At 48.2% G+C, this 23,482-nt stretch overlaps 1 protein-coding gene across 6 annotated transcripts in view; it reads left to right on the forward strand.

The window, feature by feature from the left end:
* The window catches only part of PLXNA3 (plexin A3), a 72,606-nt gene extending 49,373 nt beyond the window's left edge, over positions 1 to 23,233 (forward strand). For 3 of the 6 annotated variants that reach the window (XM_035140301.3, XM_035140302.3, XM_060268870.2), the window contains exons 17-32: positions 2,111 to 2,204; positions 3,308 to 3,547; positions 4,126 to 4,269; positions 4,949 to 5,183; positions 6,626 to 6,768; positions 7,332 to 7,588; positions 8,188 to 8,254; positions 8,914 to 9,060; positions 10,066 to 10,255; positions 10,537 to 10,640; positions 11,733 to 11,829; positions 13,225 to 13,418; positions 16,566 to 16,735; positions 18,519 to 18,731; positions 20,746 to 20,896; positions 22,264 to 23,233. In XM_035140301.3, coding sequence (XP_034996192.2) covers positions 2,111 to 2,204; positions 3,308 to 3,547; positions 4,126 to 4,269; positions 4,949 to 5,183; positions 6,626 to 6,768; positions 7,332 to 7,588; positions 8,188 to 8,254; positions 8,914 to 9,060; positions 10,066 to 10,255; positions 10,537 to 10,640; positions 11,733 to 11,829; positions 13,225 to 13,418; positions 16,566 to 16,735; positions 18,519 to 18,731; positions 20,746 to 20,896; positions 22,264 to 22,359 — 2,542 coding nt within the window. In that variant the 3' untranslated portion in view covers positions 22,360 to 23,233. The remainder of the gene's footprint in view (positions 1 to 2,110; positions 2,205 to 3,307; positions 3,548 to 4,125; positions 4,270 to 4,948; positions 5,184 to 6,625; positions 6,769 to 7,331; positions 7,589 to 8,187; positions 8,255 to 8,913; positions 9,061 to 10,065; positions 10,256 to 10,536; positions 10,641 to 11,732; positions 11,830 to 13,224; positions 13,419 to 16,565; positions 16,736 to 18,518; positions 18,732 to 20,745; positions 20,897 to 22,263) is intronic. The other 3 variants (XM_088658693.1, XR_015947294.1, XR_015947295.1) reach the window with 3 other exon arrangements.
* The last annotated feature ends 249 nt before the right edge of the window (positions 23,234 to 23,482 follow it).

Here is a 23,482-nt window from a genome sequence, read left to right on the forward strand (position 1 = left end):
ATCCCTAGCTAGCAGGACCAGTGATCAGGGATGATGGGAGTTGTAGTCTAACTACAGCTGGGGACCAATGTTTGACAAACAGTCTCATCTTCTATGCCAGCAATTTGTTTAGATTCCAATAGAGAGAGAGAGAGAGATAGATATAGATATTTAGACACACACACAGCTTACCCTAATCCAAGGACAATATTGCAAATACAGGCATTCCCCCACTAGGGCTGGGCAATACCTGGTTTTCCACATTGTGATATATCACCAGCTAAACACCACCATTTAGTGATATATTATGATTTTTGAAGCTTGGAACTATGTAGGAGGGTGAAGATTGGGTGAAGGAGCAGTCTGTGGAGATCATGCAGGTCGGGGGGTGTGTGTGTGCAGATCGGGCGTGTGGATGGACAAAGGAACATGGAGAGTGGGTGTGTCAGTGAGCAAAGAAGCATGGAGATTAGGCTTGAAGGAAGCAAGTCAGGCATACACACATGCAGAAGGGAGCAAGGAAGGAAAGAGGCTTGAAGAACACAGGACAATGTGGTGAGGTGTTTTTTTACTTCGTGGCGTCTGGGAGGGAAGTCAGCGACTCAGCATCAGTGGGCTTCATGAAACCATGTTTTCTCCCAGCTGCTTCCAGGCAAACCCGCATTGAACACTCACACAAACTGTGATTCATGATGCATTGCCATGTCAGTTGTTTTTAGACAGTTATCGTGATGTGATCTAGAAACCGATATTGGACGATATATCAATATATCGCCCTGCCCTACCCCCTACATACGCGTGATTGAGTCACACACAACCCTGTATATGTGTGGTGCTGCGAAATAAATAGATAGATTCAAACCAGGAAATGGCAGGAGAGAGCTGGAAAGTCCTCATGGCTCATGAGAAGACCCTCCTAGTAGCCCAAAGAGGACGTCAGTGAGGGCAGAGGAAGCCCCAAAGAGACCAGAGGCACAGTGGGGCTTTGTTTAAGCTGCTCAGCCTCCCTGCCTAATAGCTGATGCATGGGGTAGTGCAGCAGCAGCAGCAGCCACCGCTGCAGCCACCGCCGCCACTTACCCAGGCATCTTCCCAGCTGGTCCCAGGGCTTCAATTCTAGCTGGAGAAAGTTGTGGGGGGAAAGAGCTGGAGAGCAGGAAAAAAAGGGGGTTTCAAGGCTTTTTAGAGGGTGCTCCCCACTCACGCAATCTTCACTTATGGGGGGAGGCAGAACTTAACCACCACGTAAGTAGGGGGATGCCTGTACTAAAAAATTATATTCCTTTACTATAGACACATCTTCCAAATTAAAAAGCATGGAGAGGACAACATTTACAGGCCGTGGGATTAAGCTTCAGCTGAAAAGAGATACTGATTTTTTAGTATATATGTATGCATGTTTTTTTAATTTTGTGAACTGTATATACAAGAGGGTGAAGGCCATTTGTATCCCACTCTTCCTCCCAAAGGAGCCAAGGGTGGCAAGCAACAAGCAAAAAAGCAATTCCAATTCAGATGCAGACTGGGAAAGAGCTCTACTTAAAAGGCACATACAGATCTGTCTTCCTGTGTGCACATAAGCACACTCCTGACTTGGGGGACTGTTAGAATTCTTAGAGTACTTTTCACACCATCTAGAAACCTGAATGCTCATATCAATGCTCATATCACATGACACGGCACACACCATATGAATGGCAGTGTCCCTCAACTTTTGGGGGGGACCACCTCAAATATTTTATTGGGGGGGCCAAAGGGACCTCAGCCCCTAGGACTTCTATGCTCAAGGCTAATGGTAAACACTGGGGAAATCGAGTTTTGGAAAGGGAGGGGGAGCACACATAGGGAGCACACTAGCTTTGATCCTGTGTGAACTTTCCTTGGCTCATTTGCAAAGGACAGCATCTGTGACATTCTGAGCATACCTAGCCTTCTCCATGCAACTGTATCCCTGGTCTCCTTGCCATTGCCGCACCCCTGGGTGGGTGCCATTATGAGAATGGGGTCTTACCAAAGTCATGAATTTCCCTTTCTTTGGCAAGGTCTTCTCTTTATCATCTGCACCACCACAGTGTTTGTGGGCTGAATCCATTTACCTCCCCCTCTGTCTTTTCTTACCCTCACCCTACAGTGGTAGTACCAGTCTTACAGTGAGTGGGACCCACCTGCTGACAATCCAGGAGCCCCGTGTTCGAGCTGCCTATGGGGGAATAGAAACCATCAATGTGAGTCTTCTGCAGAGTGGGCTAAACTGATGCAGACTGAGTGTGCAGCAAAAAAGAGGCAATTGACAGACATAGAGGAGAGAGGGAGGGAGGGAGGGAGGGAGGGAGGGAGGGAGATGGGATTTGCCATCAAGTTAGCTCAGGCATCCCCAAACTTCAGCCCTCCAGATGTTTTGGACTACAATTCCCATCTTCCCCGACTACTGGTCCTGTTAGCTAGGAAACATGGGAGTTGTAGGCCAAAACATCTGGAGGGCCGCAGTTTGGGGATGCCTGAGTTAGCTACTCTGCTCTAAGAAACAATATACCACTAACCCATATTGTGTATCAACCAGTACTATCACTTGGCTTAAAACATTTTTGTTGATCTGCAGACCAGGAGTTCAAGAGCAGAATGTCCACTGCACCTGTAGTTCTTAACTTCAGACTTTTGCTGGGTTTTCGCTTCCGCTTTTAAGCTGTCCATCTTGTGTTCGTTTAATTTGTGTGATTGTAGCTGGCCAGCCACCAAGTGTGTTAAGCTGTGATTGCATAAGTCGAATTCACACAAGTTGCGAGTTGACTGTACAGTATATAAACTCACTGCACATTCTCCCTCCACTGTCTGAGAGAAGGTCCGTAGCTTAAGGAACTGTTCAGACACATGATCTCCCACTTTCATTCTGGATGGTGAAGTTCAGAAAGAAACTCCATCATGTGATATATTTTTTCTTAATCGTGTATTTCCACTCCCAAGACTCTGTAAGTAAAAACCATAAAATGTAAACCATAAAATTGTAAGTAAAACCATGAAATGGTTCTTAAACATATCCATCTCTTGTCTTGAAGCCAAGATAAAGATTAGGAGGCCCAAAGCATTCTGGGAGGGAGGGAATAGTCCTCCCTTCCAAGCCCTTAAAAGGCAACATATTTTTTGAGAGCTAATTGTGAAAGCCAAGACTCTGCATGTCAGAACTCTGCATACCTACTCTGCCCATCTGCCTTTAAGACGGGCAGAGTACGATAGGTATGCACGGTTGGGTGTTGAAGGTCAGAAGCCAAGTGTAGCGGGTTGTTCTTTGTTCCCCCTCAGTTGTGGGGTGTCTGTTTTTCCTTCCTTGCAGAGTTGTCAGGTGCTGAATGACTCGGTGATGTTGTGCAAAGCCCCTGGCATCATACCTGGGGAGCAGGCCCTGCCCCTTGCAGGTGCTCACCCTGACGAGTTTGGCTTCCTCCTGGATGATGTGGCAACCGCACGTACCTTGAACCGCTCAGCCTTTACCTACTACCCTGACCCCAGCTTTGAGCTGTTTGGTCCCAGCGGCATCCTGGAGATTAAGCCTGGATCCCATGTAGTCCTCAAGGTACTGAAGCAGTTTGGGTCAGGGCTTTTAAAACGTTAATGGTTGAAAACCTCAAGCCAATAAAATGATAGCCTGCTCAAAGCCTACTGAAAGGAAAAACCATGACAGAATTATTTTGTCCAGCATGATGTGGACCTTTTGGTTAGAGATGAGCATTCCAAAAAAGAAAGGAGTGCCTATTTTATGGTTGTGGCATTCAGATACAGAATTTGATCAGAAATTGAGAATTAGTTTTCTTACATAAATGTTTTTAAAACTTTTTTCTAGAACTTATGACAGCAAAGTAGGTGCGAGTAAATAGGCCTTGTTTGGTGAAATCTGGTTGAGGTGGTCTGAGGAGGATTCCCGGTGATTAAGGAATTTAGTTTTAGATCCTTGCGATGGATAAGAGAAATGTACAATTTTGCATGATCTGTACAGGCTGCAGAGAATGAATGTGCTTTTCGGTGGTGCTTTTTCCAGTTTGCAGTTTGAGAGTCCTGGGCTTGGACGCAAGAGACTGTCTTCTCCAAACCTAGATTCAGGATCCTATGACAGAATCCTCCCATATCTTCTCTCATATTCCTGTTTTCTTTCAGGGCAGGAACCTGATCCCAGCAGTATCAGGCAGCACACGACTCAACTATACAGTGCTGATCGGCGGAGAGCCCTGCATCCTGACTGTCTCAGAGACCCAACTGCTGTGTGACTCACCAAGCCAAACCGGGGAACAGCCAGTCACGGTACACCAATCCTTGGAAGTCAGGGAGGGAAGGGGGGATGCAGAGAGATGGGATCAGTCTGCCCATTCCAGGGAGAACTGCCAGTGCTATGGACATGCAAGGGGTTGTCCAGTGAGTGGTTTGTCCTGGTGATGTGACATAGTAGTATGCAAGTGTTAGCCTGAGGAATGTCATCCCCGCCCCCCCCCCGCATGTGTAGGTACACAGCTGGTGGGTGGGCCTGCAGATCCTGCCCAACCATGTGGACCAACTAAAAGAGAAGAAAAAGCAAAACAGAGCACCCAATACATCTAGGTTGAAGAGTGTGGGATATGCTCACCAAATAGTACTTACCCCAAACCTGGATCTTGGCATCTAGGAATTCTCCTTTTCTACCTATTTTTTCCCCCCTTGCCACCAACAAAGAGGCCAACGGTGTTCCAAGAACAAGTCCTGATGTCCAAAAAGATTTGCCCTAAGTGCATTTGAGGGCTGTTCCCCTGAGCTAAGCTGCTAGACCTCATTGTTTTCAGAGACAGCACATATCCTGAGCAGCAGGTGCCAGCTAGTTAAATGTACAAGGGGATGGGAGAGCTGTTGCCTTAACGATGGTGGATTATATAAATGGGCCCTTGGCCAGACCCAGCAAGGGTGCTTCTTCTGTGTGACCCGGCTTAATCTCTCGCTCTTCTTTTTGTAGATCCTGGTGGGGGGTCTCTCGTTCTCCCCTGGGACCTTACACATTTACCCTGAGACAGCCCTGCCTTTGCCGGCTCTTGTTGGGTTAGGTGCAGGAGGAAGCCTGCTTCTGGGCGCCATCATTGGGGTGCTGGTGGCCTACAAGCGGAAGACGCGGGATGCTGACCGTACTCTGAAGCGGTTGCAGCTGCAGATGGACAACTTGGAGTCTCGCGTGGCCCTGGAGTGCAAGGAAGGTATTTAGGGGGCTGGGAAATAAAGGGATGTGAATGTAGGGGGCAGCAACATTGCCTTTGGGGCCTAAGGTTGGTAGTTGTCGCTTGAACGTGTTAGGACGTCGCTTGAACGTCTCTTAGGAGGCGACTGGTGCCAATTTAGGTCTTTAGTTGTTATCTGTAGCCTGGAGTGCGGAAGTCCAGCTCCCTCTGGGCACTTTGTATGCATCAGGACTGGTTCCCAGGGTATGGAATAGTTCCTTTTGTAGATTGGAAAGATGTGCAGCCGTTATGGGCTCCATATCCTTTTCACAGCAAATAGTTTGTGGCAGTCACCAGCTCCTGTAACACTGCGACAAGGCCAGCCCTACCATTCAGCAGAGTGGGATGGCTGCATCAGACAGCTAATTCTGGGTGTCATGAAGGGACAGGAAACCAGGAGTTATTGAAGGTATTTCTGATAGTATCTCCACTAGCAAGGAGAGATGCTCGTGGGATTTTCTGTCTCATTTGCCAGAATAACTTGGCCAGCTTTAAACTGGCCATGATTGGGGTGGGATTTGCTGTTCTGCTTTAGGTACCAAAATGTATTTAGTTTATAGGTAGCAAAAGTCTTTGGTTGTAGGCTTATCCCACAACCATCCCTATTTTGTTCCCATTTTGTGAAATATTTGAGTGTTGGGAGTTTTTTGTTAATGTATTAATTGCACAGAATATTTGTTTAGGGTTCAGCCCCTCCTTGGGTGTCTCGAAATTAAATCTCTGTTGTTTGTCCGGGGGTGGCTGGGCAAGAAGGGCAGAGAAGGTCCACCTAAACTAGGCATCCCCAAACTGCGGCCCTCCAGATGTTTCGGCCTACAACTCCCATGATCCCTAGCTAACAGCACCAGTGGTCGGGGAAGATGGGAATTGTAGTCCCAAACATCTGGAGGGCCGAAGTTTGGGGATGCCTGACCTAAACTCTAGATGGCAAAGACATGGGCATAGGCACAAAATGCCAAGGTACCATTCCCCCCTCCCCATTTCCCCACTACTGCACACCATGACTACTTGTACCAATAGACACACATTCCCTGCTTTAGAGAACAGTTTAGAACAAAGAGAAGACAGAGAAGAACCTTCAGCAATAAGTGTGGCAGAGTGCAGTCATCTTAGGCAGTTATTTTTGGTGTAAATGTGTGTCAAAAATCCACAAAAGCATCCCTTTGTGTGAAATGTTGAGAGGGTTGTGCTTGATACAGCTTGGTGGGCTCAGAGAAAAGGCACTTGCCACGAATGGTCTTTAATGAGAAATGTGGCAGCTTCTGGAGAACCCTAGGAACCCAGGTGTCTTTAAATTCTTTGGCTCCCTTAGGATTCAAAAGCCATGGGGTGTGTTTTTTTTTGGGGGGGGGATTACAGTGGAGAAGGTTACCCGTTATCCATGGTCTGCAACACTTTTGACCATCTTCCACCTCCTCCAGCTTTTGCTGAGCTGCAGACAGACATTAACGAGCTGACAAACAACATGGATGGTGTGAAGATCCCTTTCCTGGACTATCGGACCTATGCAAGGCGTGTGCTTTTTCCAGGAGTGGATGAGCACCCAGCACTGCAGGAGACGAGTGTAAGTTGCAAAGGGGGGGGGGGACCACAACGTCTATGTTCTGCCTTATCAACCGGAAGCAGGTGTGCCTCTGTAGACGGGTTGCTGGGAATCAGTCACAAGTGGACAGAGTGCAGTTGCACTCGGGTTATGCCTCTGGCCTTCCTTATAGTCACCTGGTTGGCCATTGTGAGACCAGGTTAGCCATTGTGAGACCTGGTTGGCCATTGCTGTACTACGACGGGCCCTTTGGCCTGATCCAGTAAGGGGTTTCTGCCTGTCAGCCCCCAAAGGCACCTATCTCATTGCTGTTGGAAACAAGAAGCTGGTCTAGGTGGGTCCTTGGTCTGATCTAGCAGCAAAGGGTGTTCCTATTCTTTTAATGCTCTTATGCAGAAGAGACGTGTGTGGTCAATAGCGCAGAAGACAACATTCCTCTCTCAGCAGCCATCTTGTGAGCAGCAGCATCTCAAAGACATATGCAAAGTTGCAGGACCCTCCATGGGAATGTTTTTAATGTGCATGACCCATTTCCCAAATGTCCTTAAGGGGCGTGTGTCTCTCGTTTCTCTTGCCCTCTACAGACGCCACCGAGCACAGAGAAGGGCCTCCGCCTCTTCGGGCAGCTGCTGCACACGCGGCCCTTCCTGTTGACTTTCATCCACACCCTGGAGGGCCAGCGTGGCTTCTCCATGCGGGACCGGGGGGCTGTTGCTTCCCTGACTATGGTGGCCCTGCAGGGCAGGCTTGACTACGCTACTGGCGTGCTGAAGCAGCTGCTGGCAGACCTCATTGAAAAGAACCTGCAGAACCGTGCGCACCCCAAGCTCTTGCTCCGCCGGTGAGAGGCTTTCTTTGCTCCACACCACCACTTAATGCCATAAGCCTTTAACCCTCACACTGCCACCAAACAAGTGCCATAGCACCCTCGATTGCCTCTCCATATTCTAAAGGAGATTGCCAGACCCACTTAAGGCTGGGAGCCATTGTAGCATTGTGCTGCCGACATTTGTCCCTCTGCAGCACTTCCACACAGAGTTGCTATGGGTCCTCAGCCCCTGCTAGTCATGCCATAGGTTCCGCCTCTAAACATGCAAAGTCCTCCTTGCTACTTCTGTGCTCCTCCCTGTTGTAATTCTCCCCACCATCTTTCCAGTCTAGCGGACTGAATTGATGCTGTGTGTCTCTTCCTTCCCCTCAAATGTGCCTGTAATCCCAGGGGCTGGGGGTAGCGGCATCTGATTTGTTGGAGTGAACTTTGTTGGGGCAGAGGAAGTAGGGAGGGCAAGTTTCTTGTCCCTGTGACATGGCAAAGGGATTCCCAGATTTATGCACATTTCTCTCTTCACAGCTGTGTGCATGTGGGCATTGAGGATTCCCTCCACCTCCCACATGTGGGGAACTCAGCTGTCTGTGCTCTCTCTTTTTCTGTTTCCCCAGGACGGAGTCCGTAGCTGAGAAAATGTTGACAAATTGGTTTACTTTCCTGCTGCACAGGTTCCTCAAGGTGAGTGCATGCAAGAGAAAGAGGGGGGCGGGCAGGGGGAGGGAGAGAGAGATGGAAAGGGGCCTCTGACATCTGGGCCCTAGCCCTTATTCTGGCAGAGAGCAGGAATCTAAAGGCGGCTGAGGGGAACTAGAGGCCAAAGATCCAGAATTTTCTACCCACGGTCTTTGTCCTGGGGATAGGGAGTTGTGAATGAGAGTTCTGTGGTTAGGGAAGGAAATGTTTTGCATGTATAAGCTTCCATGTCCAATCCCTAGGATATGCAGTTTGAAAAATGACCAGGTAGCAGGGGATGGCAGCTGTGGCTACTCCATTAGGCCAAGCAGGGTGCATCCCCACCACCCTCGATTGGCCCTCCTTACTTACAACCGGTCGAGGAGAGTGTGGCCCTGCCTGCTGCCTGCCACCTCCTTATTCAGCAGGGAGGAGGAATGGGAGTGAGGAGGAACTCGAATGTGTTGGCTCTGGCTCTCACTGGCTGTGGTTGTACCTGTCACTGCCTATGGCTAATGCTGGGCTCTCTGCCTCCTGGGTGATGGAGAGCACCTTTCTCTGCCAGAGGCCCTGCTGCCAAAGTAGATGGATAATAATCTGGCCTGGGATAAGGGAGCTTCCTGTGTTCCTTGCCTATGAGCTTCTCTCTTCTTCCCCACCTCCAGGAATGTGCTGGGGAGCCGCTATTTATGTTATTCTGTGCCATCAAGCAGCAGATGGAGAAAGGACCCATAGATTCCATCACAGGCGAGGCTCGCTACTCGCTGAGCGAGGACAAGCTCATTCGCCAGCAAATAGATTACAAGACCTTGGTGAGGATGCTGGTGGCTGTGCTACGCCGCTTCGTAGTCTGGGGAAGATAACAGTTTAGTTTGCTCTGTGAAGGGGGTGTTGCGTAGGCCATTCTGGCTTGCGGTCTTGGTGGTTTAGAGCAGTGCTCCCCGACCTTTTTATCGCCGCGGACCAGTCAACGTTTGATAATTTTACCACGGCCCGCTGAGGGGGGAACGCTGATTGTTTATATTTTATTTAGATTGTTTTGATTTAATAATTTTAATTTAATTGTATTTAAATGTTCCTTGGGCGGCCCGGTACCAATTGATCCACGGACCGGTACCGGTCCGTGGCCCGGGGGTTGAGGACCACTGGAACTTTAGAGGACTCCAGGGCACCAGGTTTGAAGAGATAAGCAGCAGCCTAACATTTTAAGGGCAGGAGACATAACTTTATGGGGCTGACCTATTTAAGCCTCAAATGGGGCTGCCTTAAAGGAAGAAGGGAATGGAATGGAAGTTCCACAAAGTTCCATAGAACTGGGGAGAGGAACAGGGAAGGGCGAGATTAGCCCAGCTATGCCAAAGGCTGCTGTCTGCCTGTGTGGTGCATGCTGGACTTTGGCTAAGGTGAGGCACTAGGTTCTGCTTACAGGCAGCTGGGGGTGGGGGGCAAAATCAACTTTACAGTTCTATGTAGGAATAAAAGTTTGGTTCATTTGTTTTTTACTTTTGGCTGACCGCGAAAAGAATTGGCCTTCTCCTGTTTCCATCCTGGCGTAGATTAGGCAACCTGCTCTTGTACCTCCATGTTAGTTTGGCAATGAAAAGGTTTTCAAAATGTCTCCAAGTTCATAATCAGACTGACCCCCCAATACAGCAATGCTGGAACTGCCTTTGCTCACAAATGGTAGTTGGGGATGGGAGGAATGACCAGAGCTGAAAAACTGTCTAGGTAGGACCCTGGGCGCATGTAACTAGGGATGCATGAGTCTTGAAACTGTGACGATTGCAATGTTAGCAGTTTTTTCTCTCTGCTCCCAGACTCTGTTATGTACCCCCCCTGAGCCCCCTGGGGGTCCTGCTGTGCCTGTCAAGGTATTAAACTGTGACTCAGTGACGCAAGTGAAGGAGAAGCTGCTGGACGCTGTGTACCGTGGGGTGCCCTATTCCCAACGCCCACGTGCTGAAGACATGGAGCTGGGTATGAAGGCAGGAACGTGGGAGAAAGCAGGTGGGGCTTGGGAGCATGGACTGGACATCTTGGTTATTAGCCACTGGGCTTAAGCTAGGGGTGGAGGACCTTGGTTCCCGCAGATGCTCTTCGACTGTAGGTCTCATTATCCCTAACCACAGGCCATGCTGACTGGGGCTGATGGGAATTTCAGGAACAACAACATCTGGAGGGCCACAAGCTCCCCATCCCTGGCTTAAGTTGTAACAAAATAGGGGGGGAGCCTGGGAGAGAGAATACCAAGCCAGCTCTCTCCTCATTGACCTTCTTTTTCACCCCAGAATGGTGTCAAGGCAGTGGGGGGCGAACCATTCTGCAGGATGAGGATGCCACAAGCAAGATTGAAGGAGACTGGAAACGGCTCAATACACTTGGGCATTATCAGGTAACTGGTTTCCCCTCCACCCAGCTCAGGGCCAGGTGAACTACCCTGGATTCCTAATAGGTTTACCATAGCCTGGGGGAAATGGGAAAGCGCGGTAGTGTTTGGGAGCAAGCAGCTTCCAAGCAGTACAAGGTGTGAAGGCTTTTCTACATTCCATAGGAATATTTCCGGCAGGAATCAGGAAATAAATCATGCTTTGCACGCCATGGAGGATTTGAGGAGTGGAATAGAGTAGGTTGCAAGGGGGGTGGAAGAGGGGGCCGTGCATGTGAGTGCCTCGACCAAGCATAGAACACTGGATTACCTCAAGAATACAACTCGAGGTGTTATCCTCCGTACTATTTGGAAGCTTCAGTGACAAACTGGGGGATTATCCTAGCTCTCCTCTTGTGTGCTGAGGTAGAAAGAAGCTGATTCAGTAGTAGCATAATGGCTTAAGACTTCAAGGCAGGAAGATCCTTGTTCAAATCTCGTCTCCATCATGAATTCACTATGTTGGCCACTTAAGCCAAGCCACTCTTCTCTCAGGTTCACAAACACATATGCTTGCACACACTTCCATATAATACAGTGGAACCTCGGTTTATGAACACCTCGGTTTATTAATTTTCGGTTTACAAACGCCGCAGACCCATCTGGAACGAATTAATTCACTTTCCATTACTTTCAATGGGAAAGTTTGCTTCAGTTTATGAACGCTTCAGTTTATGAACAGACTTCCAGAACCAATTACACCCATGCTTCGGGTTAAGTACGCTTCAGGTTGAGTACTCTGCGGACCCGTCTGGAACGGATTAATCCACTTTCCATTACTTTCAATAGGAAAGTTCACTTCAGTTTATGAACGCTTCAGTTTATGAACAGACTTCCGGAACCGAGGTACCACTGTAATAATATTGGCCTACTTTACAAGGCTGTTACTAAGATAATGCAGGCAAAATGCATTGAAAATTGTAAATGTGGTATTATTATTATTATTATTATTATTATTATTATTATTATTATTATTATGTGTCTTTTTGTTCTCTTCCCCCTCTTTTAACCCCATCTTTACCTGTCCCACCCCTGCCACCCCTGCCATTCAATGTGCAGGTAGCAGATGGCTCTGCAGTGGCGCTGGTTCCTAGGCAGGCGTCGGGCTACAATATAGCCAGCTCTTTCACTTTCACCCACTCGCTGAGCCGCTATGGTAAGGAATGACACATCCTGGTGAACACTCCCCATTACCTCTAATGCTTGGCTGCACTAAGTGACCAATGGCTCCTGCCTTTCTCTCTTTGACAAGGTAACACAGTGTTGTGCAAAGTTATGCTGCATTTTTTGGGTGGCTGTGGAGTCGAATTCAGCTCTCCCCCCTCCCATTGCCACTAAAGTTTGAGAGGATGAAAATGCATCTTCCCTCCTTCTGTACACACTACACAAGAAACTTTAACCTCCTGTCCCACCCCCGCTCCCCCCCCCCAAATTAATTCTGTGCTCAGACAATCCATATTTTGGATTCTTCAGTCTATATAATTTATGCAAATTTACATTTTTCATAATTTTTCATAATTTCTCATTGTTAGCCATGGGTTTAGTCCAGACTTCCTCAACCTCGGCCCTCCAGATGTTTTGAGACTTCAATTCCCAGCATCCCTAACCACTGGTCCTGCTAGCTAGAGATCATGGGAGTTGTAGGCCAAAAACATCTGGAGGGCCGAGTTTGAGAAAGCCGGGTTTAATCACTGCTCTCAATCACTGGAACTCTTATTCAGCCACACTTGCTCAATATCATTATTATTAAAAGCTGATGCTGAATTCTGCACATTGTGTTGCCTGTTTTGTGCTTCCTCTTCATTCCTGCTGAATCACAGCACGTGCACAGGTCCACGAGGCTGGAATTAATGCACACAGGGGTGCTGTGTCCTTGGCCTTGTTCTCAGAGTCCATAGACTGACTCTTTCCTGACCTGTTGGCTCTTTTGCAGTGCCATCTGTCAGCGTTTCACCTGAGCCCTCCTAAGCTGAGAACGCAACCTTTTGCGGGCAGCATTTTTCTGTTGTCCATCCATGTGATCTGGTTCCTTGCTGTATACAGTGTGAACTGGAGCATAAGAAGATTTGTCCTTCACAAGTGAAGTGTCCGTTCTTACTGTGTGACACTGCAACCTTCTGGCCTTTTGTTGCTTGCCCTATTATCACCTAAGCCAGGTGGCCTTTGAAGGAGGGCTATTGCCACGTCCAAACTTCTTATCCCTAAGCTTTCTTCCAGCACCACCCTGGCCTGGCTGTAATTATGTTTTCTATTCCAAGCCTGGAATGCATGTAATTTTACTGCCACTCCCACTCTGTGGCTTTGTGGTTGGAGGGGAACGGGGAGTGGTTCATTTGGCCTATGGAGGCTGGTGGTTTTTGGTGTCACCAGTGCCTGTTTGTGTGCAGGCACTCTTCAAGGCTGAATAAATTAAAACCTGTCCTTCAGGTGAGCTTCTGGTGTAGAGCAAAGATTGACAGGTGGTGAATAGGCTCTTGAGGGTTGGTCTTGAGGGCTGACATGGGCAAAGCTCATAAGAGGTTCTTGCTCGTCCCACCCCCATCTTCCACAGAGAGCTTGCTCCGCACCTCTAGCAGTCCAGAGAGCTTGCGCTCACGAGCCCCCATCCTCACTCCGGACCAAGATTCGGGTACCCGTCTCTGGCATTTAGTCAAGAACCACGAGCATCTTGGAGATCCTAAGGAAGGGGAACGAGGGAGCAAGATGGTGTCTGAGATCTACCTCACGAGGCTCCTTGCCACCAAGGTATGTCAGGAAAGGAACTGAATCACTGAAATGGGGGATTGGCTAGTTTTAAAAGCTCCTTGCCCTAAACCCAGGCAGGCAGAAGATTCTGCACCAATCTGTAAATCAATCAATGACAGACATTTTTCCTTGAAAACTATCAGGGAAAAGTTTTTTTTTTCATGCTTAACCTAAAAGTGACTTCCTGTTCCTGTTATTGTTTTAAAATAACCTCATTGCTGCTTGCCCTCATCAAAGTTCTCCCTGATATCCTTTTTAATAATTGAAGAATTATCACACTTATTTCCCTCTGCCTTGTTGGTATTTTCTCTTCGGTAGATGAAACGCATTGAGGTTCTTCTTCCAACCTTTCATTATATAACCTACAGATCTCTGTAGTTCTAGCCTTCAACAAAACCCTATTGGAGCGGGCCCAGGGTAAGAGTGAGGCGAGAGGGGGCACGTGCTCCAGGCAGCAGGTACAGGGGGCCCACAAAACAGTCATCCAGGCACTTGCTTGGTGAGTCCTTGCATTCCAACCATCCACCTCTTCCAATAAGTGAAACGTAGCCAGGAATGCAAGGAGTCACTGAGTGTGTGCTTGAGGGGCAGCTGTGCTATGGCTAGTTGCAGCTTACCCACTTCTTCTAAGAGGAGGAGGATGACACAAGGAGAGTTTCTCCCTTTGTCCTTCCCTGGCTGCTGCTGCCACAGCTCCTTGCGTTCCTCTTCCTGGGGCAGACAAGGAGGGCCGACCTTTCTACAGAAGCCAGCAGTGCGGATTTTGCCTCCTAGGGCAAATTTTGTAGATCCTACACTGTCTTGGAAGAGACATTTCCCCGCAGCCCTCTTCATGTTTCTGTCCTTGTTTAGCTTGGAAAAGGACTGTAGCTTAGTGGCACAGCCTCTGCTTTGCATACGAAAGGTCCCAGGTTCAGTCCCCACTGGCATCTCCATGTAGGACTGGAAACTTGGAGAGCTGCTGCCAGTTAGTGTAAACAATACTGAGCTAGATGGATCCTTAGTCTGACTCTGTACAAGGCAGCTTCCTGTGTTCTGACACCGGTCAACCCTTCACAGAGGTGGTCTGAACTCATCTCCTGGGGCAGGGCATGCTTTAAACCACAGCCTGTCCGGATTCCAGGGGTGTGATTGTTGCTGCCTCTGGCCTGGGCCTTGTGGCTAACTCGCTGCCGCTTCCAGTGTCTGCCAACTGACATCTAAGCACAGCTCAGATACTTTATGGACATAGCATGTGATGCCACTGTCACCAAAACATTACCGGACAGTGAGGAAGGAATGCAGAGAATGTGTCATTTGCAGTCTGAATTGTGCGAGATTGTTTGTGTAATGTGGTGTGCGTACGCATGTGGTTTTTGTTTGTATTCTACTTTTCTGCTATCTGTCTAATCATGTTACTTTAATCCAGTATTTGACTGTAATACATTTAGTAGCATTTTGTGGTGGTGCTCTGGTGTAGTGGCTAAGAGTGTGCTGATATGGTTTTATTCCTGTAATTTAATTTCATTGCTCTGGTTTCCTTTGAAAGGGAGTGGGGTGTTGATCTTTTTTATGGTAATAAGAAACACTTATCCAGGAGGTCCTCAGTTCAAATCTTGTCTCCACCATGAATTTATTTAATGGTGGAAGGTAAGTCACTGTCCTTACATCTGCAAAATGGGGATAACTTTACAGAGTTATTACAGGGATTATTGAGATACAGTACAAATACAAATGCCAGTTGTAATTTAATTAACATGATTTATAGACCACTTAATTATCAAAATTTCTAAGTGGTAGTAATATTATGTACAGGTTCCTTTTAAAACTGGCGATCAGTACCCAGTATTTATAATAAAAAATAAACATGATGCCCAAGATTTCCATAAGTTATACCTATGTTAAAAGATAAGAGAGTCGCTGGCTGCAGGCTCACAATTTAATAGATACAAAAGGAAAAGGAATGAGGAGGGAAGAGAAAAGCACTGGAGCAGCTGCTTCTTCGCTGGCCAATGGATGGGGCCGTTACCTCTCCTTTGTCCTGATGTTTTTCCTGGGAATCAAGGTTCAACCTCCAAGTGACCCTTGTTCCCCTGGCTTGTGTTAGAGGGCAGAGGGTGCCTCCCTTCAGCTCTGCATGTCTGCTTCCATAATTTTTATTTTAAAAATATTTTCATTCAGATTTTGTTACAGGTTGCAACAAAAAAAAAAACAATTACTCAGAATGAAGAACAGAAAGAGGCAAATAATAATTCCCTCCTAGCAATGACTGTCTCAGCAATACATCATCTGCTCACATTATAATAGTAGTTGCCTTGCACAGTCTTTCGAATACAGGCAGCAACCATTTTAGGTGCATCTACATGACGCACGATTGCTGAGGCGTGGGTCCTTTTGGACCCAGAAAAGGGAAGAACGGGGGTGGAGTGGGGTGGGGACAGAATGGGGCTCGGCACATGGGAGCTGGGAGCAGAACCCTGGCGTGAAATGGTCGTCGCCTGTATCTCTTAAGGCTTATCCATTCTGCAAATGAGGTTGGTGTCAAGCTGCCAATTGAATGGTCCCCTCAGGAGAAGCGGCAACCATTTAAACTCATGTGTAAAACTGGCCTACAATGAAGTGTAGATGTGCCCTTATTTGAGACTGTGTCCCAAATCAAGAATACTATGGCAGAGATGATTTGGAAGGCTACTACAACAGGAAGAAGAGAAGAAGAGGAGTTTGGATTTGATATCCCGCTTTATCACTACCCGAAGGAGTCTCAAAGCGGCTGACATTCTCCTTTCCCTTCCTCCCCCACAACAAACACTCTGTGAGGTGAGTGGGGCCAAGAGACTTCAGAGAAGTGTGACTAGCCCAAGATCACCTAGCAGCTGCATGTGGAGGAGCGGAGACGGAACCCGGTTCACCAGATTACGAGTCTACCGCTCTTAACCACTACACCACACAGGAGAGTTCAAGAAAATCAGGGACAGTGTCTGGAGCAGAATATTTAGGGAAACAAAAGAGATTGGATGTCCTTGTGAATATTATGTATACAGAGGCAAGATGGAAGGACGATGCTATTTTCCGTAGGAGTGCTGCCCATGATCTCCAAATATTGGCAATTGTTCTCTCCATCCATCCCAAAATATGTTTTCCAGAAATTTTTCTCTTCTGCTTCTTCAGGGCACATTGCAGAAGTTTGTAGACGACCTGTTTGAGACTGTGTTCAGCACAGCACACCGGGCCAGTGCACTCCCCCTGCCCATCAAATACATGTTTGACTTCCTGGACGAGCAGGCAGAGCGAAGGCAGATTGGGGACGCTGATGTGCGACATACCTGGAAAAGCAACTGGTGAGACCGAGACCTTTGGCTTTGGCCCTTTTGGCCAGGAGGCTTTGGCCCTTTGGCCACCAGCCACTAAAGTAATTCTTCTTCTTCTTTGGTGATCACTTGTGGACAAGTAAGCTTGCATTCCATGAATATTGTCTTAACAGTGAGTCCGTAAGTGACTGTGGAGGCCAATTCTGGATCCGCACGTCCTTCCACAGTGGGGACATAGGTTTCCCAGCGGGCGTTAATCATGTTGAGGATTTGCCAAATGTGCCTTCCTCTTAGCTCATTTTTCTCTTTCTTCCTGAGTTTCTGCTTCTTCAAAGCCCATGACACCTTTGGCAGAGGCTATTCTCCAGTTGGAGCCCTCACTGGCCAGTGTTTCCCACTTGTCGGTAATGGTAGGGAGCCGGCAGCCGATGTGCCTATCCTGGCTGTGGGTAACTGACAGCTGGCATATCATATTTAAGCAGACGGGAAAATATTTTTTAGCCCTAAGGAATCTTTGCACAGCTACTACCAGATTGGCTTTGTGTATTTTTCTTCTCCTCACCCTGGTTTTTCCCTCCAGATGCTGTGCTTGGGACTTGGGGCTCCTTGCTGTTGGGCTCTGCTCTTGGCCAGCCTTCAGCCATTCATTTCTCCAGGCTCTGTCCTACCCTACCTTGATTGAAAAAAATTTCTTTAGGAAGAAATTTTTGCCCCAAGGAATCCAGTGCTCATGACCCCTAAGTGTTTGATGCCAGCCAACTCTCCCCCACCTCCCATGACCCCAAGGACTTTGCTAATCCCCCATTCCTCTACTTCAGGGATTGTCAGGGACTGGCAGGACACTGATAAGTGTGCACCAAAGGAACGGGGGGTGGAGTGTGGCTCGGGGGTGTCAGTGGTTTGTGGAGACCTGTACCAGCCAGGAGGCAAGAATCAGAGGTAGGGGAAGCTTCAGAGCTGGAGGAAGAGGAGGAAGAGGCAGGCCAGGCAAGTGAAGGGCCGGGTGCTTCCCCCCCTCCCCCGCACCACCATCTCCTAGAACCAGAAGATAATTTAAGCAGCAGAGGAAGTTTCCATGCAGACATAGTCTCCAGCTACATTTGCACAGCCTGTCAGGGGACGGTACATAAATGGGTGGAGGGGGAGCGGTCCCCCATTGCTGCAGCTGCTCCCTAGAGCATGGACCTGGGAAAGGCTGCCTAGATGCTAGACTGGTGTGCGTATTTATTCTACAGAGCTGTAGAAATGACTGCTACCTTTGACAACAAAGAGCTAATTCTCTGGCATGTGCATTCCTTTGGCTGGGGAGCACCCTTGACCGGGATGGAGGAAGACCATGATGACTCTCAGCTATGGGATGTTACCTTCGTGGAGCACAGCCAAACAAGGAAGTGCTGTCTCCAGGAAACTGGCTTAAGAGTCCTTTAAAGGGGCAGTATCCAGTTCACTTGCTCCATTTGCACAAGAGGTAACAGTGGAGCGCCCCTGCACCCTACACTGTCCCAAAATTGCTCCAGAGGTTTGAGGAAACCCGTAGACCAATTTGGGTCCAGTGGTGAATGTTCTGTTGTGCAAGCAGAAATCCTTGCACTGTTAGAGCTTTCATGTAGCACCACTCAGGATACAACCCATTGGCTTTGATCTCTGTGTTTTCCCAGCATATCAAAACAAACAAATGAAAAACCCTCAACAAAACATGAGTATTGAGCTTCAACCTCTGTAATTTCCTCACCGCCACTGCCCTATCCCTGTCTAACCCTTTGCCTCTCATGTGTGACAGTCTTTCTTCCTTCCTTCCTTCCTTCCACTGCAGCCTGCCTTTGAGGTTTTGGGTGAACGTCATCAAGAACCCACAATTTGTTTTTGATATCCACAAAAGCAGCATTACAGATGCTTGCCTCTCTGTGGTGGCCCAGACCTTCATGGACTCGTGCTCCACCTCTGAGCACCGCCTGGGCAAGGACTCCCCTTCAACAAAGCTGCTCTATGCCAAGGACATCCCTGTCTACAAAGGCTGGGTGGAAAGGTGAGCTACGGAGAGGGGTTGTGTTAAGTCGTGGTAGGCTAAGTCTGTGTTGCCTCTACAATTGGCAGAGGTGGGGTTGACTTTAGCAAATCATCCCATGGCTTTATAATGTTGGTAGCTCTTTACTGTATGAGGATAACGAAATCCTGCCTGAAACTTGGTTCCTTGAATGAGGGGGTGCTTGGATGAGGGCCATCCTCAAACAGGTTGGGAAGAGGAATGCTGTGGCTTTCCACGAGTTCAGGACAAGTCATGAAGGGCAGGAGTCTTTGAGGGTGGGAAGACTGTTCCTTTGGCCTCTCTTAGCATCTTTGGAAAGGAGGAATCGCCACGGCTGCTGTTCCACACACACCAGTGGCACGCTGGATGGGGCAGAGCTGCTGTGCTAGCTTCCTGAAGGTGGGTTGCTGTTGCTTACCAGTGAGGTGGGGGGAGGCTGGGGGAGGGCAGTGTGGTGCAAAAGCACTGGCAGAATCAATTCAGCCCTCTTACCGGTGTGTTTGCACCAGACTGATTGCCACACTGCCTCCCTTGATAAACAAAAGTGGTCTGCAATGAAGCTAGTGTAGTGAGTCTGCCGCTTCTGTCTCTAAAGTGACCTCCCTAATCTATTGCCAGTCACCTTAAAGAAGTACAGTGGTACCTCGGGTTACAGGTGCTTCAGGTTACAGCAGGGTCCCCAAACTAAGGCCCGGGGGCCGGATGCGGCCCAATTGCCTTCTAAATCCGGCCCGCAACGGTCCAGGAATCAGCATGTTTTGACATGAGTAGAATGTGTCCTTTTATTTAAAATGCATCTCTGGGTTATTTGTGGGGCATAGGAATTCGTTCATTCCCCCCCCCCCAATATAGTCCGGCCCCCCACAAGGTCTGAGGGAGAGTGGACCAGCCCCCTGCTGAAAAAGTTTGCTGACCCCTGGGTTACAGACTCCACTAACCCAGAAATAGTACCTCGGGTTAAGAACTTTACTTCAGGATGAGAACAGAAATTGTGCGGCGGCAGCAGGATGCCCCGTTAGCTAAAGTGCACCTCAGGTTAAGAACAGTTTCAGGTTAAGAACGGACCTCCAGAATGAATTAAGTTCTTAACCAGAGGTTACCACCGTAGCTGATTCATCTTGACTAGGCAAAGGAGGGTGCTCCTGGAGGAAGCAAAGACCTGTTCTTCTAAGACAGGTGCAGGCAACCTCTAGACTGAAGGATAGTCTTGGCCGCAAGCACATTTCCCCCAAATCACACCCACCTGTTAATCATTTCACCAGGATGTGTTTCTAATCACCTGCTAGCAAATCCTTTTAGCTGGAGATGCCTGGAATTAATCCTGTGCCCTTCTGTGTGAAAAGCACATACGCTCTGCTGCAGAGCTACAGCTTCTCCCAAGCCAGAGTTTGACCTCCACACATGGGTTCCTTCAGTGTTGAGGTGAACACAGCTCATGCTTTGAAGGTTATCTGTTGCTCCATATAAGCCATGATAAAACTGGGGTTATGTAGTTGTCAGTGCCTCAATGCTGTCAATATTCGGCATAAGAGGTTCAAATACGTACCAAAACTTTTAAATTTGCACAATTAAAGTGGATTAAAGGGCTCTGTCATCCTGGTGCAACAAATACAATTCTAACAAAAACCCCAAACATTTTTGCCATTTGGAAAGTGGCAGGGAAACACAAATACTCAAGTAAGAACAAATTCTCAATAATCACCAGATGCAGCCTAATCACCATGTAAGGTTTGTGCAAGCAAATCGGGATGAATGCTCAGTAAATACCTCCCTTGGCTCCTATAGAAGGAAAAGTGGGTTATAAAACTAATTAATTAATTAGGTCATCTGGAGGAGCCATATGGCTCTGTATTCAACGTGGCAAAATCTGGAGCCTTCATTTATAGCTTCCATTAATAGAAGGAAGGGACTGCAATGCATTAAACATGCACGTTTATTCGCTTTGGTTTGTGTGGAAGTCCTCTGCTGACATGGGAGGGTTGATCAATCTTCTCTCCATGCATATGTTTATCAGGTACTATCGGGATATCACCAAGATGGCTTCCATCAGTGACCAAGACATGGATGCCTATCTAGTGGAGCAATCGCGGCAGCACGCAGGCGAATTTAACACCCTGGGTGCACTGGGGGAGCTCTACAGCTACGTGGGGAGGTACCGTGATGAGGTGAGGCTCCACCCCAACTCTTTCCTTCCTGTTTGTGTCTCTCTCTCACACACACACCAATTTTCTCACACCGTTTTCAACCTGTTATTCAGCTATGCTATAAATCTGATGAGGATAGAGCCTAATTTGGACCATACTGTAGATCCTCTGTAATAAAATTTGTCATGGGGAGGAATTTAAGGTACCATAATAAGTTAAGGCACCACTGTTTGCCGCCTCATCAGTTATCCTGTACCCTTCTGTTTAGCCCTCAACACCCTACATCTCAATAGCCAAGGGGCAGTGTATGAGAGGGATAGGGAACCTGTACGCCCTCCAGATGTAGGTGGACCCCAGGTCCCATCAGACCCTGTCAGCGTGGCCAGTGGTTCCAGAAGACTGGAGTTGGAATCCAACAACATCTGGACAGGCCATGGGTGTCCCACACCTTATTTCAGAAACCAGAAGTGGCAGTGGGCAGGACAAAAGAACTGTGTCTCTGAAAGTGCGTCATGAGACTCTTTGAAACATGGGTCGCCAACTATTTTGAGCCACTAAGCACAACTGGAATTCTGAGCTGCTGTTGGGGGGTGGCACAGCAAAACATGGCGGCCACATAGGAAAAAGAAACAACCACAAAATAGCATGGGCATGCCCTCCCATCAGTGGGGGAAAGTCTCCTACGTTGGTCACCGCTGCACTCGCTCATAGAGAGAAGCTCTTCACCCCTCTCCTCTGTTTGGAGTGGATGGGGGGGTGTTCAATCCTGGCATCCCACAAAATGTGTCCATGTTAAAGGGGACACATTCCAAGGTGAGGGACTGAGCAAGTGCTCACAGCAACTGAGCAGGAAGAGCAGGCATCCCCAAACTGCGGCCCTCCAGATGTTTTGGCCTGCAACTCCCATGATCCCTAGCTAACAGGACCAGTGGTCAGGGATGATGGGAATCGTAGTCCAAAACATCTGGAGGGCCGAAGTTTGGGGATGCCTGAGGAAGAGCAAACACTCTGGTGCATTGCAATGTTTTAGCGGATATTTACCAGCCCTACCTAGAGATGCCAAGGATCGAACCTTAGACCTTCTGCATGCAAGCCAGGTGCTCTAGCCGTAGCCCTTCCCATGCGAACGCCGTTGGCAATCTCTGATTCAAAACTATTGCCTGACTCCAGGTGACAGGACAGACCCCCATAAGCCTTTCTCTTTATCTCCTGCCCCTTTCCCAGTTTTACCAGGTACTTCTCCATCCTAGGGCCCATCTCTTATTCCCGTTTTGCTCCTGGAAGTTTGGGGCTTAGTCCCTCCTGACCTTTTTTTTCACCTTTCTCTTTCCCTTCCTTTATTCCGGACCCTCATGTTTTCCCAACCCCATTGCCTGTCCACCCATCAGATCCTGACAGCGCTGGAACGTGATGCCGCCTGCCGAAAACACAAATTGAGGCTGAAGCTTGAACAAGTCATCACTCTCGTTTCTGGAAATAGCTGAGAGTGATGGGGGGAGGGAGAGTGGGCAAAGGGGGGGGCACGCATCCAGGATAGACGTATCAGAAAAAAAGGACTCTACCTCCAGCCTTGACTTGTGGCCCCCCAAGGGTGACAGACTTGACATTTTTAACCTCCCTGTTGACAAGAGACATGTGACCTCTTGCCCTGTAAGGCTGAAATCTTGGGGGTTTCAGAAAAAGGCTGTGGTGCCCACCCCCTCCCTACCTTCAGCCCGGAAGCAATAACCAGCACCCTTTCCTCAGCATCTGAATTGGGAGGAGCAACTCAGAGTGAAGAATAAGGTTGGGGTGCAGCCAGATAATGCCCCCCTCAAGCTGGCAGCTAAATGGAGATCCCTCACCCCAAATGTTTGTGGACCCTCCCCTTAATCATCCAGACCATTCCCTAGTCCCCCACTCCTTGTTGGTAGCTGGTGGAATTTGCCCTTGTTCTGTTTTTTGGTAACCATGGCAATCAGATATTTTTAATCCTTACCTGACCACCCCCACCCCACCTGTTGTGCCCTCTCCGGGTGCAGTGCCTTACTCATTAATTTATTATTGCATCTCGTTAAGATTATTGGCTGTAAATGATTCCATTCCCTGGGTGTAGAGATTTCAGTGTAAAAAGTCCTCCATTCCCCCACCCACCCACCCAATCCGCATCCTTCGAGTCTGTGTAAATATTTGCACTGCAGCCTGGAGGGAACCGGTCCTCCACTCCTCCCCAAAAATAAAAGAAAACTACACTTTTAAATCCCTCACTGGGGTTAAGGAGTTGGGGTGGGGGAAATCTCCCTGCAGCTGCATGGGCTTTTTATTGGTTCATTTTATAATTAATTTTTCTTTTGCTAAATAAAAGCGTGGAAAAATGTTCCTCTTGTTGTCATGTGAGGATCGGCGGCCGTGTGTGTGTGTGTGTGTGTGTGTGTGTGTGTCCCAAGAGAAGAATCCTGGGTTCAAACACTTGCATTTCACTTTGATACAAGGATAGTTTGGTCTTTGCAGCACCCACAGGACGGTCCTCTGTCCATCTGTCTACAGGACCAATCCCTCTGATCAATATTTCTTTCTCTTTTGAATTGCACCCCAAGCTCAAGCTAATACTGGCTCTTTTTCACATGG

Source organism: Zootoca vivipara, chromosome 15, assembly GCF_965207765.1.
Source record: "Zootoca vivipara chromosome 15, rZooViv2.hap1.1, whole genome shotgun sequence".
Lineage (NCBI taxonomy): Eukaryota > Metazoa > Chordata > Lepidosauria > Squamata > Lacertidae > Zootoca > Zootoca vivipara.